Raw genomic sequence first — 17,363 nt, forward strand, 5'->3', positions numbered from 1 at the left:
AAGAAAGATGTAGGCTGGGAGGCTAGACCCATCTCTCCTTTCACATTTTTCTGCCCGCTTTATATTCTAGCTGTGTTGGCGGCTGACTTGATGGTGTGCACCCAGATTGAGGGGGGGTCTGCCTCTCCCAGCCACTGACTCAAATGTTAATCTCCTTTGGCAACACCCTCACAGACACACCCAGGATCAATACTTTGTATCCTTCAATCCAATCAAGTTGACACTCAGTATGAACCATCACACAACTCGGTATGAACCATTATGAAAAGTTGTTGTAAGTATTAAAGTCCACCCAGGTGCTTCACAGAGCATTTCCTAAGTCTCCTCTAGATAAGAAGAATCTGATTTGCAGTCACCATGCTTTATGGAAGCAGAAAGGTTGGGAGATTCTTTGATCAAACAACTTTGTGAAATGCAGAGTTAAACCAAGTGAAGCAAGTTCCTTTACAGTGGGTTTTCTTGAAGGCTTACTCATGCCGTTGTTGATGATTCTTCATGAGGCCCTGGCCTACTGAACCCTTTTCAAGGGCATGGGAAGAGCTTGTGTGTGTCAAAGTGCAGAGCCCATGCAGGGAGAGGGGCTGCTGCTTCTCAGAGCCTCATCTAGGGCAAAACTAGGTCCAAGACAAAATGAACCAGGGCTGTTTATTTTTAAACAGGCTGCCATTGCTTTCATTTCAGCAGGGGATTCAAAGGTGTTAGTTAGAGATTCAACCTTATTTCTAGGGGTAAAAAAGGAAATACTAAGACAGCCTCAGATTGGCAAGTGTTGTATTTAAGTGGGATTTTTGGAAGGCAGGAGACACTCTAATTCTAGTATACCTGTCCATCCTTGGCTAGATACAAAGGGGCAGGTGAGTGGTTTGGGGATATTTCACAAGAGAAAGGATTGTTCAATGGGAAGGATAGGGGATTTCCATCATCTGTTGTTTCCTGGGAAAAGTGGGGACCAGTGGGTTGCTTTTGTGGGTTAAACTATCATGAGCATGTTCCTTGGGAGATGCTGTCATGGCAGGTGCTTTCTCAGCCTCCAGTTACACATGGGCAAAATGAGTCGTCACCTCCCCTCCCCTTGAGTCACTTCCCCATTTGGCTATTTTGGAATTTAAATTTTAAAATCTGAGATTGAAAGCGGTAACCAGTATAGGAGGAGGTGATTTCTACAGCATAGAACACCAATTAAACACATATTTAATAATGGCAGAACCAACTGTTAAAATAATATGAATAATATTGTGTTAATGTGTTATGACAGATGTTGCTGGGGATAGTTTATCTATTTCACATCTACAAGGCGCCAGGCACTCAGCACTTTACATCCATCACTGCATTCAACACCTGCCCACAACGGCTCTATGAAGGAGACAGAAGCATCATCTCCATTTCAGTGTTTATGAAACAAAAGCACAGACAGCTGGTCAGCTCTAACCTAATCAGCTCATTAGAGCTGATTACATTAGATTATTTAATCTGCCCAAAGTTACAGTGCTTGTGGAAGAGCCAGACTCCAGGCCCTAGAGTATGCTTCCGAATGTCTTCACAACATTTAACAGCGTCCAGACTCACCTCACTTCCCTGGTTGCTGGGCAGCCCTGCAAGCTCAGTGTTGCTATCCTCAGGCTACATTCAAGCACACTGGGGCACAGGGAGGGGGTGTGACTTTCTCGGGGCTACCCAAGAGTCTACATGGCAGAGGGAGGCAGGCAGGTTGGGGTAGTTCACACCTGAGCATCCAGCCTTAGCTCTCCATCTCCAGGGATCCTGCCATTTCTCTTCAGCCTCCACCAGCCCTGCTCCTGTGGGAATACCAGAAGGAAGACTCCCTTGACTGCCTCACAGGTGGAGAAGTTCTGCATGGAGCCAGGAGATGGTGGTGAGCAATAGATGGGCTCAGCTCCCCACATAGCCTGTGTCTCCAAGGTCCATGCTCTGACCCCTACCTGCCTCCTACACTAACCTGGGCAAATGGTATAACCGTTTCCTGATGGCAGGGACACCAGCCCATGAGCCACATCCCTACAACCCTAGGAATCAATTACAGATTTTCCAATAGCAGGGAGCATCAGAAAAGGAGGAGAACTTCCTCTGAGGGCATGGGCTAGATGGTGCCTCCCTCCACAATCAGGCCTCTGGGTGACTCGCCTGAGGTGCCAGCTACCCACTTACAATGGCAGGTCCTCGAATGACCAGTCTGTTTTCTGGCTCCCATGGGTTGGGAAACCCTGCAGCTGAATGCAGAGGGAGGGATGTCTTGATGGGATGGGTTCCTGCCTTAGGAATGAAGGAGGGGGCAGCAGCGCTCCTTGGCCTCTCCTCCCAGTTGACAGTTCTCTAGCCTTTTTGGTTCTGTCAAATGATGCCCAGTGGATATCTGTGTGAACTTTTCTCATCCACAAGATCGAAGCTCTGTGAGATGTGGAGCAGGACTAAATCACCTCTGCACTTCTGGTGTCTGGCTTCACAGAGTGTCCACAGGGCCACGTGTGCTTCAATTCTTTCTAGAGCCTTGTGGACTTGCAAGGGAATGGAAGACTCTCTTTTAAATTCATCTTATGGGGTTATCTAAGCCCCAGAAACAAAGTGAACAGCAGGGTGTGGTAGAGAGGTAATGGTCCTGAGAGCCAGTGAGCCACAGCTTCACATTGTCCACCCCCACCCTCCCTGCCGCCCCATCACGAAGTACTGGTGACTTTGGCCAAGTTGGTGAAATGCTGAGTCTCTGTCTTCACCTGTAAATAGAAATTGTCCATCTAGTTTCAGAATTTGTGCTTCCCAAGGACATGGAGAACTAGACGTGTTAGTTTTAGATGGCTGGCATAGTAGAAGAAAGGCCATTCTGCTTTGTTCAGAGATGTGGCCACTCTTACTGTGTATTCTAAGAATCACTAGAGGTCTCTATAGAAGTAAATATGTTCTGGGTCAGAGAGGGTAACATTTCTTTTAGAACCTTTTTTTCACATGATTAAGATAACCAAGTCAGTACTGCAAATAGATAGATTTTAAGAAACGTCCCTCCTCAAGTCATTCTGAGATCAAGGCATTTCACTAGAATGATTCCTGCCCTATGAAAATTGCCCCAAGAGAAAGTCAACCTAACACGAATATTTCATTAGTATTAAGATTAGTATCACCGATTCTTAACATTACAAAACACCCTCACCATGCCCCTGTGATAGGCCTTCCAAAATCCCCCAGCTGGACTCACCATCAGATGCCTATAGCAGCTTTGGAAAGGGAAAGTTACAACCCTGGGCTGCCTGTTCACCTTCCACCAGGAAAGTCATTTAACCTCTATGAGCCTAAGTCTCATCATTTCTAAAGTACAGGTTTACATGTTTTCAGATGAGCATTAAATGTGGACATAATTTGCAGACTACAACGTATTATTGCAATGTGAGGTCTTCCATTGTATCTCTTGAAAACTAAGAACACTCATCCAAGTGCATGGGACGGGTCAGGGAGAGGAGTTGGGGAAGGACTGGAGGCCACCCCCCCAAATTGGTAAGGTTAGGCATAGAACGATCTTTAAAAGAATATGTAAAGCTAAGGATCCACAATAAAGCACAGAAGAAAAAAAGGAAAAGAAAGGAAAGAGCAGGAAGGAGGCAAAGAAGAGAGAGAAAGAGAGGACAGAAAAGCCTAGGCTGGGAGGAGAGGGTCTGATTTGCATGCAGCCTCCATCTCACATTAGCAGAGCAGAACAGACTCATTCCCCTCCTGTGTCTTAGCTACTTCCCTGGAAGCAAGAAGACACAAGGAAAAGGAAGGAGTACCTCTGGCTCAAGGTGGCTGGTAAGAGGCCTAGAGAAAATACTTTGGAAATGCTTCGTATACAGGGAAATTCGAAACAAGCATCGGATACTATTATTTTGGGCAGACTACCCAAGCCTCTATTTTCCACCTATAAAAAGAAAATTGACACTCAGGGTATAAGAGAATGACAATGACTGAGATACACTGAAGAAGATAACCACGGTTCAGAGAAGAGGGGCTTCCCTGTGTTCACAACGGCTGTTGTGACTCAAAATCAGGGTTTGGTTCCAAGTTCAGGCTCTGACCTCTTTTCTGCCCCTGCCTCTTCCTCCACCACATATACACTCACTTCCTCCATGACCTCATTTGGAGGCATATCGTGGGGGCAACTATCTAGGAGGAAATTATCCATCTACTCACACCCAACGTGTCAGCATCCAGAGCCCCAGGGATCATCCTGTTACCTCATCAACTAAGACACAGAGAAAGGAGAGAACAAATATTTCTGCTGCTCTTTTGGCACGTTAAATATCAGGCCTTATTTCTAAATGTTAACAAAAAGATTGTTGCATTGCTAGAGATGCTGGTACTAATATTCTTTATCCATTTGGTAGAAGAGAGAGTAGGCTTTTTAGTGGGGTCTTAGGAATATGCTGGGTAGTGATCATGGGCCAGCTGCAGCAACCCCACTTGGGGTTGTGTTAGAGGGGCAACTTCTCAGACCCCACCCCAGACATAATGAATCAGACAGTCTGGGAGTGGAGTCTAGCCAGTTGGCTTAACATGTCCTCCAGGTGATTTGGATGTTTTCACAAGTTTGATAACCACTTCTCAGCACAGACAAATGCAGGCCATGAAGTCTGAAAACATGAACTCAAATCCTGGCTCATCCCCATGAAGAGGTAAAGTCACCTGTACCTGGTCCCAGAAGAATTTTCATTATATATTAAATAGGCTGTAAAACAAGGACAGCAATATTTACCATGAAAGTTAAACTAAATAGCACATGCATGAATCCTCGCAGATAGCAAGTGCTTGCAAATACGAGGTACTATTATGATTTGTAGATGATCTATGAATTCCTTTAGGTCAATTAAAGAAAGGGAAGGTCCTTTATGTTGGCCTCCTGGAATCTGCTTTCTAATAACACTCTCTAGGCTTCCTGAAGGTTTAGGAGTTACGAAAGTCCTTCTCAGGGGGAGGCTGAAGAACTCTGACATTTTGCAGCTGCTGGTCGCCTCTGGGAATAAGACCTCATTAATGCTGAGAGCACAGAAGACATCATTTGGTTTATAAAAAATGGAACACTATGCTGGTGTAATGGCAATTATGCTTAATGTTTATGATCACTTTTTACTAACATAAGTCATCTATTTTCATTAGCTCATTTAAACCTCACAGCAACCCTCCGAGGCAAGTACTATTATAGTTGTTAATTTATACGTGAGGAAAGCAAGGGTTACAGGGCTAAGTAACTGACCTATTGTTACACAGCTACTAAGTGACCCAGCCAAGGTCTAGTTCCAGCCAGTCTGTGACCGGGGTCTGCACCCTGAGCTTCCCTTGCCCTCCCAGTTCAGGAGTCCAGCATTTACCCTTCCCATAAGTGTTCTCACCCTCTTGTGTGAAACCCTCAGTTTTGTGGCCAGTCCATTAGACTTGGCAAGCACCTGAATGTCAGATGGAGCTAAAGGAAAAATGCAGACTCCTATCCCAGCTCTACCTGGGGCCTGTGAACTTCAGAACTTCCCCAGTGTGTCCTTCAGCACCATGGACAGGGCCTGTGGCACCTCTATTTATTCTAACTCTGGGCATTTTGCCCTTAACCTACAAGGCTATTTGAGGGCACATAGGCAGCTAAACTAATTTCCCCTTAAACCCTTTAATTATTGTAAAAATAGAAGGCACTCAACCACAGTTATCCAACTCGATAACCATGAATAATGCACATTAATGCACAGGCTAAGAATAGGAGATGGGGGTGCTGATTAAGCCAGCCATGAACAAAGAGAAAGGGACCCAGAGCTGGAGGCAAATGGTGTAAATATATCTATATCTTAGAAGTTTCACAAATACAAAGACAAATGTATAATTTATATTTTCTGGCTCAGAGGCTCGATAATGCAGTCTTTATATAAAATAAGCTGATTCTTACAAGGTTTTTGAGGGTCAGGAATTCCCAGATATCCACATCACATTGAAGGAGGGGCAGGGAACTGACACTGACCAATTCTGTGGTCAAAAGTGGGGGATCCCCACTCTTGTGTCTTGTGTCAGACAGACCCAGGCTTGGCCCCACTTACTAAGCAGCTCTGTGACCTTGGCCATGGCCCAGCCTTTTTAAACGGCTGTAAGGGACTGAAGCTCATAAACGGAAGAGCCTTGAACATTTAGAGGTCAATATAAGACTGATGTCATGATTCTTCCTTTTCAAAGTCACTATATCATTCCAGATAAAATCACCAATGCTAGCCAATACATTCTACATTGTTGCTATTGTTAAAACATGCCCATCTTATGCCTCCGGGGAGAACTTTAAAAAATCAAAATCTGTGCTATCCTCTTTTATGGCAAATATTTCATCAGTGGCAGAAACCCCCTTAATGTTTTGGGGCTACCACTAACTGGGTAGCTTGTAAACTGCTGAAATGTGTTTCTTGCTGTTCTGGAGACAGGAAAGTCCAAGATGCCATCAGATTTGGTGTCAGGTGAGGGCCTACTTTTTGGTTCACAGATGGCTGTCTTCACTGTTACCTCTCATGGTGGAAGGGAAAAATGGGCTCCCTGGGATATCTTCTACAAGGGCCAATCCAGTCATTCATAAGGGCTGCACCCTCATGACCCAATCACCTCCCAAGAGCCCCACCTCTCAATACTATCACCTTGGGGATTAGGATTTCAACATATGAGTTTTGGAAGCACACACTTTCAGACCATGGTTCCTCTGATAGGTAGAAGTGTCCTATGGTTTCTGGAGACCTTTCTGGGTCACCACTCTGGGAGAGAGGCCCTGAGAAGAAAATCCACATGTCACGGAGCGCAGCTCTCTCCTAATTCTTCCACCCCCTCTGCAGTCCAATTCTACCTCTGAGCAATCTTCTTATCTCACAACTTCAAATAAAGCCTGCCTTTGAAAGACACTGAAGAAAGAACCTGGTTCCGGTGAGAAGGGCCCATTATTTAAGAGTGTGGACAGCACAAACTGTGTCTGTTATGTTGGGATAAGGAACGACCTGACTTCTCTGTGACTACAAACCTGACTGTCACTCAAAGGGCCCCCATCCAATGAGAAGCAGGACTGATAGGAACATACATTCTCTCCACTGGCTGTGACCTATCAGCCATACAGTGGTCAGAGTGATTTTGTTTTCTAAACACCCTACGTCCCCACCCTCCCTTAACTCTTAAGAGTTAATCATTCTCCAAACCTCACACCCCCATTAGCTGTACCTGCCTGGTACCCCAGCACCATGCTGGGTCCTAGGCAGGTACTTGCCATGACTTTGAGCAAGCCAGAGTTCATTATAAACTATTTCATACTCATATAGCCTTTTACAATGAAACCAATCACATGAATATGTGAGCATGTTTTTCTAAGCCTCAGTGCCCCTTTCCATGAAATGGGCATAACGATGCCTTTCGCCTGCAATCCGTGGGAGGAACACATAGGACAATGCCCACAGAAATGCCTGGCCACTTTGATGGTGACTGGACTGGAAGCATCCCTAAGATTTCAGCAGGCAAAGGGGGATGCTGGGTGTTCAAGGAGGAAGAATCAATGACAGGGAGGCAGAGATATCCCCAGCATGTCCACGGAAAGATAAGCCCAGCATCTGCAGGAGACAAATACCAGGGAAGGGTTCCCTGGGCCCCATCATGCCCTGCAGGATGTGCACACCAAGCACACTGGATTCCATCTGCCAAGTAACACAGAACAGCATAACACCAGCAGTAATTTAAATCAAAGGCAAACTCATAAGCACTTAACATGTTTCAAACGGGACAGTGTATGTAAACCAAATAAAGACATCTGGAGTGGAGGAATTCCAGGCACCTTGACCTTTCCTCCATTTGGTAATTAGCATCTTATTTGCTTAGCAAAGCACCCCAAGAAGACCCTCCCTCGCCATGATTCCAGAACTCTCAGGTGGATCTCCTGTGCACCTGGCATCCCCTTCAGAAGGTGGTGCTAAGGCTCTGAGAAGGCTGCACCCCAAGAAGCTGAAAGAACCTGGACTACTTTCTGGCTCAGAGACTCATCTTTCACCACGTTCATCCCCTGTCAGGTTTATGGTGCCAGTATAATGGAAGAAAACCATAAAAGACAATGAACTGATGTTTCTGTGACCCAAAATTCCATCTACTGCTGACTCAACAAGCCCAGTAAAATTTAGCTGAGTTTCTTATATTTGCTTGCTGATTTTTTTTTTTTCTGGTGCACCATACTGTGAAATCTGAGCAGAAAATCCATATGAAGTATTATTTATTGCCATATGGATTTCTGTGAAAATGCTTAAGAAAGGACTTTTGGGAGATGGTCGTTTTTGTATTTTCTCCCTCTACCAAATGCTGAGTCCCTAGTTGCTGACCCAAGCACGGCCTTATGGGACACTTTGTCCCTGTTTCATTCCCAGTAGGTCTCGGGGCCCCTCACAATCTGTAAGGTGTAGTACAGGCTCCATCAGGGCCATCAGACCCTCATGCTCCTACGTCCTCTGTTACTGTGCACTCCAGGAAAACTGGGTCTCTTCAGAGCCCAACACTGTCCCACCTCCAAGCCCTTGTCTAAGCAAATCCCTGCCTGAAAGGCCACCACCGCTGATAACCCATCCCACCTCTACCTGTAATATTAATAATAGCTACTGTTCACAAAGAAACCTAAGATCCCTGGCAGGAGATGCATTGCTTTGCAGCTCTGGAGACACTGGAGAGCCGCCTGAGGTGAGCCTGCTCTCTACTCAGCAACCGATCTGTTTCAGGGCTAAGCTTCTTCTCAGGGTCACCTTCGTCTTCTCTGAACTGGTTCCTTTCATGGCAGCAACACAGCTATGGGAATTTCAGGGCTCTCATCCTCAGATCCATGGGACCAGGGAGAAAAGGGCATGTGTCCTTCTAAGTGACAGTACGGAGCCTATTCTGATGGGACTAACCTGAAGAAGGTGACTGAACTGACCCGCACACTTGGAGAATAGCTCAGACCTGATTCTTGCTCCATCTTTCTGAAACTGCTCCATTTCCCAGGCCCCTTGCTATCTCTTCTCATGGATAAACTTGCCAACCCCTCACATCACTAATGCGAGTATGCTGTTGTTACTGTTGTATTCAGTGTATGAGCCAAGATCACTCACCTTCTCTAAGCCTCAGTTTCCCTAGCTGCCAAAGAACAGTGATTCAATCAGCTCTACAGCTTCCCTTCATTTAAGTAACCATCAGTGATTGTGTTTCCTGGGCACATACTGTGTGACCTTGTGCAATTCACTTGACCCCAGTGCCGTGTTCTTCTCATCCTTGAAATGGGTACAGCAGTGCCTTCCCTGAAGCATGTCTTAATGATGAGAGGGTAAGTATGAAATATCCTTAGCAGGGTGCCTTGTACATCCACCCTGGTATATGCACACTGCCACAGTGGTTAGTTACAATTCCAAATATATATAAAACACAGCCAGAATAAGTATATTACCATCCCTGGACCCATCCAGAGCTCTGATCTACCCAAAACCTCCAAACTCCATCTAATCTATGTGGAAATTACTTTGGAGACAACAGTCAGCTAAGAAGCCAGCTGGTACCAGCCTAGTCCCAATGCATGAGTCATAAGTGGCCTTCTCCTCTCTCTAGGTGCTATCAATCCCCTCAGCCCACTCTGGTCCCCTCATTTCCACAGGAAAAGCAGAGACTTCAGGTTACAGAAAAGAGCCCTAGAAGGCAAAGGCTGGGGGTAGGCTGATTCCCTAATGTCAGAGCTGCTGCCTGAAAGGGCCTTTATGCATCATCTCATCCCACCCCCTCCACTGTACAGATGAGGAAGCAGAGACCCAGAGACGGAAGTGACTCACTCCAAATCACACAGCTAATATATGGTGGAACCTAGACTCAGACTTTGCTAAAAATACCAACCGCAGAAAAATGTCAACCAAGGACAGAGCCAGAAGTGCCAGCGTCCATTCAGCTGCCTGTCTCTTCTGCCAACATTGAATATGTAAGGAGGTCTCCATGGCCACAACTATGCCCTCGCAGCATCAGAGCCTTGAATGTGATGCTGCAGGTAGGATGCTGGGCACAAGGAAGGTGCCTTCCGGCTAAGGGAGAACAGACATCCATTGCTGCCCGGTGTGAGCTCACCCCCAAACCAATGAGGCAGAGATGCCCTGCAGCCCATGGGGAGGAAGGAGGCTGGTGGTCCCTGCCTGGTGACAGGAACACATGAGAAGGACACATTAGTTGAGAGGAAAGGCTGATCCCAGAGGAACATGGGAAGGAGGTCACAGAGCTGCATAGTATTGCCTGGCAGCCACCATCCAGACCAAATGTTCTGACCTCCAGACCCTGGCAGCCCTGGCTTCTGATCTGGAGGAATACCTGGGTGCCCTCTTCATACCCTGTGCCAGGTCTCTGTCCACTAGAACCAAGCATGCTAGCAACAATGAAAGTAGCTGTTGAACACTGTTGGTGGGAACACAGATGATATCACCCCTGTGGAGAACAGTATGGTGGCTCCTTGAAAGGAAGATTAAAAAGAGAACTATAGGTCGGGCATGGTGGCTCACGCCTGTAATCCCAGCACTTTGGGAGGCCAAGGTGGGCAGATCACGAGGTCAAGAGATCCAGACCATCCTGGCCAACATGGTGAAACCCTGTCTCTCCTAAAAATACAAAAATTAGCCAGTATGGTGGTAGGCACCTGTAATCCCAACTACTCAAGAGGCTGAGGTGGGAGAATCACTTGAACCTGGGAGGTGGAGGTTGCAGTGAGCCGAGATCGTGCCATTGCACTCCAGCCTGGTGACACAGTGAGACTCAGTCTCAAAAAAAAAAAAAAATAGAACCACTGTATGATCTAGCAATTCTGCTTCTGAGTATTCAGAAGAGTTGAAATCAGGCTCTCATGGAGATATCCACACTCCCATGTTTACAGCAGCATAATTCATGATGGCCAAGATATGGAAATAATGTAGATATCCTTCAGTGGATGGATGGATAAAGAAAACATGGTATGTTGAACTGCTAGATCATATTGTAGTTCTATTTTTCATACCCAATAGAATGCTTTTCACCATTTAAAAAGAAGGAAATTGTCTTTTTGACAACATGAATGAATCTGGAGAACATTATGCTAACTGAAATAAGCCAGATGCAGAAAAGACAAATACTACATAATTCCGCATATAAAGTACCTAAAATAGTCAAATTCCAAGAATTAAAGAGCAGAATAGTTGTTTCCAGGGGTTGGGGAGAGGAAATGGGGAGATGCCAATTAATGGGCATAAGTCTCAGTTAAGCAAGATAAATGCATTCTAGCGATCTGCTGCCCCGCACCAGGCCCGTGGTCCACAGGACTGTACTTCACACTTAAAAGTTTGTTAGGGGGGTAGATTTTCATCTTGTGTTCTTACCACAATTAAATGACACTAATTTAAAAAATTAAAACAAGAAAGTAGCTACTGAATTTGAGCATCTAGATTCCAGGTGCTGGGCTGTTAAATCACAGAGAAGTCATGGAACATGGCAGCTACCATAACCCCATTTTTAGGTCGGGAGATGGAGGCTCAGAGCTGATGGCAGAGCCAGAGAGGGGCAGAAAGGAGACATGAACTACGCCTGACTGGTTGTACCCCTTCTGTGATGCTGTGTGTTGTGCTACGTCCAAACTGCTTTTCTTCCTTGTGCAGTAGCCACGTTACGTGTGTGCCTATGATTTTAATGGAGGAGCTCATTGTGAAATAAAGACAGACACAAAGAAACATAAGGGAGAAAATAAATATCCTCATAACTTTCTCGCCCACAGACAACCAGTGGTTAATAATAGGGGTTCGTCTCCATCATTAATTTATCTCAGTCTCTCCTCTCTCTCAGTCACACACACACACACATACACACACACCCCTGGGGTCATACTGTATACACATTTTGCAACGTGTTTTAAAAATGGACAAAATATTGACTGCATTCTCTAGGTCATTAGTTCTTCTCCTAAATGACGTTTTGCATCATTGGATACTGTTGCATTATTGAGGTGTACGATAATGTATTTCTACAGCCCCACTGCACAGCATTGTGTCATTTCTGGTCTCACTTATAAGCACACATGGATATGTCCTTGTGCATGTCTTTATCTCCTTCGAGCACAGCTCCTTGATTTATCTCCTTAGAGCACCGCTAGACGTGTAAGAGTGCCTACAGGGAGAGGACGAGCTGGCCACATGAAAACTGTTTCTACTGTAACTTCATAGAGTGCTATATGCATTACATAATCAGTCCTATAGAAAGGGCTGATGTGACCCCCTCTGAACAATGAATGACCTCCCAGGACCCAACAGTACTACATTGTGAGTCCACAAGTGCCTGGACTCCAGTGAAAGCATCAACATTCATTTGCACTGTCAAGTCTTGTGGCTCCCTCTCCAGGAAAATGCCAACATTTTGGTTCTTTTTTCCTTTTGTTTTTTAAATAGCTGGTATGAATAGAAAATGACATTTTTAGTGGCTGCTTTTTATTCACCCTTACAGGCTAACATCTGAAGAAGAATTTCTTCTTTAGGAGGAATGCCATATTTCCCAGGGTCTGCCAAGCCTTTTACCTCCTTTTATTGAACGTAAAATAAGGTACAACATGCATAGCTGGGGAGAACATCTTTATATTTCCCACAAATTCTTCTGATGTTCCTTATTTTATGGATCAGAACCTACCCCGATTTCCACTTCTTGGGTATCATTCAAACGTCAACATTTCCAACAGAATATGCCCTGAGTCCCCCAAAATATATGTGTCCTACTCAATTATCCAACCACCATTTTGCCATTTTTCGTCTCCACCTTCTCTCTTTCTGTTGAGTACAGTAAATGCTTCAACCACCCAAGTCACGGAGGACATTGAGGGCAGTTACACAGCCCAGGCCACTTCTTTTCTCCCACTCGAATTCCTTCCAGGCAACATATAGTAGCACACACCTCCCCCATACCTAAGTCCTCTGTCCCATTCCCTTGGAGGAGCGTGATAAAAGGAAGATGCTTACCTTTTCACCCTTCTGTCCTTGGCCAAAAGGTCCTATGCCCTAGAAAAATGAAAGGAGGCAAACATTCACGACAGAGCATCTCCATGGCGTGACATTGCATATGGCAGCATCATCCTGAGATTTGAAAGGATTAGATGTTTTCTCATCAGCTCTGCCCAGTAGCCACTAAAAGAAATTATGACTATTGTTTACTGAGTACATATTCTCATGAGTATCCTCTCACTTAGTATTTCCAATAACTCAATATTATAGTTACCATTTTTTGTTTCCATAGCAGTTTTATTGAAATATAATTTGAATGACACACAATTCACCTACTTAAAATGTACAATTCAATTATTTTTAGTATATTCATAAAGTTGTGCAACAAAATCCCCACAATCAACTTTAGAATATTTTTATCACCTCAGAAACAACCTGTATCTATTAGCAATGACTCCACACTTCCTCTATTCCAGCTCTAGGCAAACATTAAACTATTTTCTGTATCTATAAACTTGTCTATTCTGTATGTTTTTTATATGAATTGAATCATATAACATGTGGCCTTTTATAATTGGCTTCTTTCACTCAGCAAAGTCTTTCCAATGTTAATCTATGTTGGACCATGTATAAGTACTTCATTTTATTGCAAAACGATACGACATTGTATGGATATGACATACATTTTGTTTCCCTATTCTTCAGGTGATAGACATTTGGGTTTTTACTTTTGGCTATTGTAAATAATGCTGCTATAAACATTTTTGTGTAAGCTTTTATGTAAACATATGTTTGCACTTTTGAGGGGCATATTCCTAAATGTAGAATTGAATTGCTGGGTCATATGGTAACTCTGTCCTTAACCTAAGGGCTGCAAGGCTGTTTTCCAAAGGAACTGCACCACATTATGCAAGCAATCCATAAAGATTCCAATTTCTCCACACTCCTAGTTGTTCTACCTGTTATTGAAAAGGAGGTATTAAAGTCTCTATTAATTTTTTATTCCTCCTTTAAATGCTGCCAGTTTTTCCTTCATGTATTCCGGGCTTTGTTAGGTACATATATGTTTATAATTGCTATATTTTTAAGAATTAATTTTTTGTCATTATAAAATGTCCCTCTTTATCTCTATTTTTTGTTTTAAAGTATATTTTGTCTAATATTAGCACAGTCACCCCAGTTTTTTATTTTTAAGATGTATATTTTCCATCCTTTCATTTTCAACCTATTGAAACCTATGTGTATCTTTGAATACAAAAGATACACCTATTTGTATCTTTGGATCTAAATTATGTCTTCTATAGACAGGATATAATTTGATCTTGTTATTATAACGTGTCTTAAAATCTCTGATTTTTAGATGGTTCATGTAGTATATTCACACATCATATTATATAGTTAGATTTATATATGCCATACTAATTTTTGTTTTCTACATGTCTCCTGCCCACTTATGTTACTTTATTTCTCCTTTACTGCTCTTTTTTGAATTGAGTACTTCCTAGTATAACATTTACATTATTTTCATAATATTTTCACTATATATTTTGGAGTTATTTCCTTAAAGGGTGCTCTAGAGTTTATCGTATACATAATAGAGTCTACTCTAGATTTATAAAAACTTACTTCCAATGAAACATAAAAACAGACTCCTTCTCAGTTCTATCCTTTCTTCCCCCTTTTTTTGTGCTATCGTTATGCATATTACATGCACGTTTGTTAAAGCCAACCATACATGGTTGTAATGTATTGTTATATATGAGGTGCCATCCCTCTGCCTTCTAGCCTCAGTCATTTCTGATGACGAGTCAGCTGTTAATCTTTTTGGGGTTTCCTTGTACATGATGAGTCATTCTTTTTTTCTGCTACTTTCAAATTTTTTCTGTTTTTGGCATTTTTACCATGTTGTTTGTAGTGTGGATCTCTTTGTGTTTGTGTTAATTGGGGTTCACTGAACATCTTGAATATGTAGATTACTGCTTTTCATAAAATCTGAGATGCCTTCAGTCATTATTTGTTTGAATACTTTCCGCTCCTTTCTCTCCTCTTCTACTTTAATTCCCGGTAGGTGTAGATTCATGCACTTTAGGAACCTCTATATTTCTCCAATACTCTGTCCATTTTTCTTCATTATTTTTTCTCTCTGTTCTTCAGATTACGTAATCTCTATTCGTCTAATTTCAATAATTCTCATCTTTACATTGAGCCTCTCTAGATTTTTAAAATTTCATTCATTATAATTTTAAACTACAGAACTTATATTTGGATACATATACTTAAAGAGTTAGAAATTACTTACTGATATTCTGTATTGGATGAAATATTGTCATTATGCTTTCTTTTGCTTACATCAGAATGATTTCCTTTAGTTCTTTGATCATAATTATAATGACTACTTTGAAGTCTTTGTAAAATCTGACATTTGCATCCTCTCTCAGGCGGTTGCTGCTGTCTGCTGTCTTTTGGGGTGTATGTGTCAGATTTTTCTGTTTCTCAGCATGTTTTATAATTTTGTTGAAAATTGGACATTTTACACAATATATTATACCAACTCTGGATGTTAGCACTTCCCCTACCAAAAATTATAAAATTTGTTTTGTTGTTTTCTTGTTTATTTGCTTACTGACTTGGCTAGACTATTTTAATCAAATCGATTTCCCCTCCCCAGTGTTACATCTCTGAGGCCAGTTTTCAGAGGGCATGGACTTGGATCTGTACAGATACCCCAGGGTGACTATGGTTTTAGCAAGGCTCATTTTGAGTCTTTTTTCTTGATTTCTCGGTCAAACTGTCCACCTCTGCTTACATTCAGTTCAGCTGTTAGGTTCCATTACTTTCCAGCTGATTCCTTTACTATTTTCTACAGTGCCATACGGCGTTAATAGCTCCACAGTCTGATCAAACTAAATCGGGTCCCCTTTGCATGGGTAGCTGTTGTGGGTAGTCATGGAGGGTTTTTTTCTGATGCCAGGAGCATTCTTCTTAGTGGTGTTTTCCCCCTGGTTCTTTATGGTAAACTAGCTATGGTAAAGTTATGGTTTACCATGGAGCTATCAGTCTCCTTTTAATTTCTTACCACCAACATCTCCTTTGTTTCTAGAGAACCCTTACACTTAGACTTCCCTACACTCTGTTTTCAAAGTCAGTGCCTTTTGGAAGAGCTCTGATCAGAATCCAACATTCTTGGCTTGTCATGCCTGAAGCTGCACTTCCACCCTATGAAGGGGGGTTGGGTGAAGGAAGAGAGCCCTATCCCTTGGCTGCATCTGCCAACAGTTTAGATTCTGGAACTCCAGATGCAGGAGGTGAAAAATGTTGGAATTTCACCAGGTATTATCACTTTTGGGAGAGTGGATTCACAGAGTTCCTCATGTTGCCATTTCAGAAGCAGAACCGCTACAGACATTATTTTTATATCTTTTTCACAAATGTGAAAAGTGAACCTCAGAAAGTTCTAGCAGCTTCTTCAGTTCATGGAGCTAGTAGGTTATGGACCAAAATTTGAATGTAGGCTGCCTGATGCTAGCTGCTTCCTCAATCACAGTGCTATTTGGCCTCAATAGAGCTGCTGATGACATCAGGCTGGTAATAATAATCATAATTATACAATGGGCCACTTCCCAGAGTTCAGCGCTCCAGAGTACATCCATGTTTGTTCTCTGGCTAATTCTGGTGGTTTCTCTGATTTCAGAATGTTCTCCCAATCTCCCTTCCTTTGAACTCAGCTACTAGTGACAGCACGTGTCCTAGATTGTGTCTTGTCCCAGACGTGGAGGGGGGGAGGAACGGGTCTTACATTGCTTGCACCTACTGCCTGACAAGTGAGTTTCTAAAAACCACACTTGTATGAGTTACCACACTTCTCTGAGCTTCAGGTTGCTCACCTGGAAGGTGGCCATTTCAGCAGGCCTCAGCTCACCAAGTTGATGTGAGAGTTAAGTGAGCCCCAAGTGTGTGAATCATACAATGCAAAGCCAGGAGTGTGGTAAGTGCTGGTAAATAAATGTGACCAGCTCTACTTATTTCCATGTTATTTTGCACACAAGAGGTGCTTCCTACCTACACAGAGGAGGTAGATATGCATGTGTAGGTGAAGGTGATGCACAGCCAAGTGAGCACATGACCCAGATTAAAACAGATGCAGGTGCAAATTCTGCCTCTGCCACATCCGACCTCTGTGATTGACAGCAAGTCATTCAAGCCTGAGAAACCAGCATCATTCCCTTTAGAGCTGTGGTGAGACTGTGGTAAAAGCTGTAGCATGGGGCAAACGTGAGACTCTACATGATGCACGTGCCAGGAGGGGACGATGGCAGCACCACGGTGTGAGGGAACAACAGTGTGGGGTGCTGAGGGAATGGCATTTGCCAGGCTAATTCTTCCAGGAAAGAGGCT

General features: G+C 43.4%; 1 protein-coding gene across 2 annotated transcripts in view; it reads right to left on the minus strand.

Moving 5' to 3' along the window:
* COL22A1 (collagen type XXII alpha 1 chain) overlaps nucleotides 1-17,363 on the minus strand; it is a 317,529-nt gene that overhangs the window by 189,022 nt on the left and 111,144 nt on the right. For both annotated transcript variants that reach the window (XM_032254428.1, XM_032254418.1), the window contains exon 12: nucleotides 12,987-13,025. In XM_032254428.1, coding sequence (XP_032110319.1) covers nucleotides 12,987-13,025 — 39 coding nt within the window. The remainder of the gene's footprint in view (nucleotides 1-12,986; nucleotides 13,026-17,363) is intronic.

This window comes from Sapajus apella, unplaced genomic scaffold (genome assembly GCF_009761245.1).
Source record: "Sapajus apella isolate SASKATOON/1434 unplaced genomic scaffold, GSC_monkey_1.0 scaffold3, whole genome shotgun sequence".
NCBI lineage: Eukaryota > Metazoa > Chordata > Mammalia > Primates > Cebidae > Sapajus > Sapajus apella.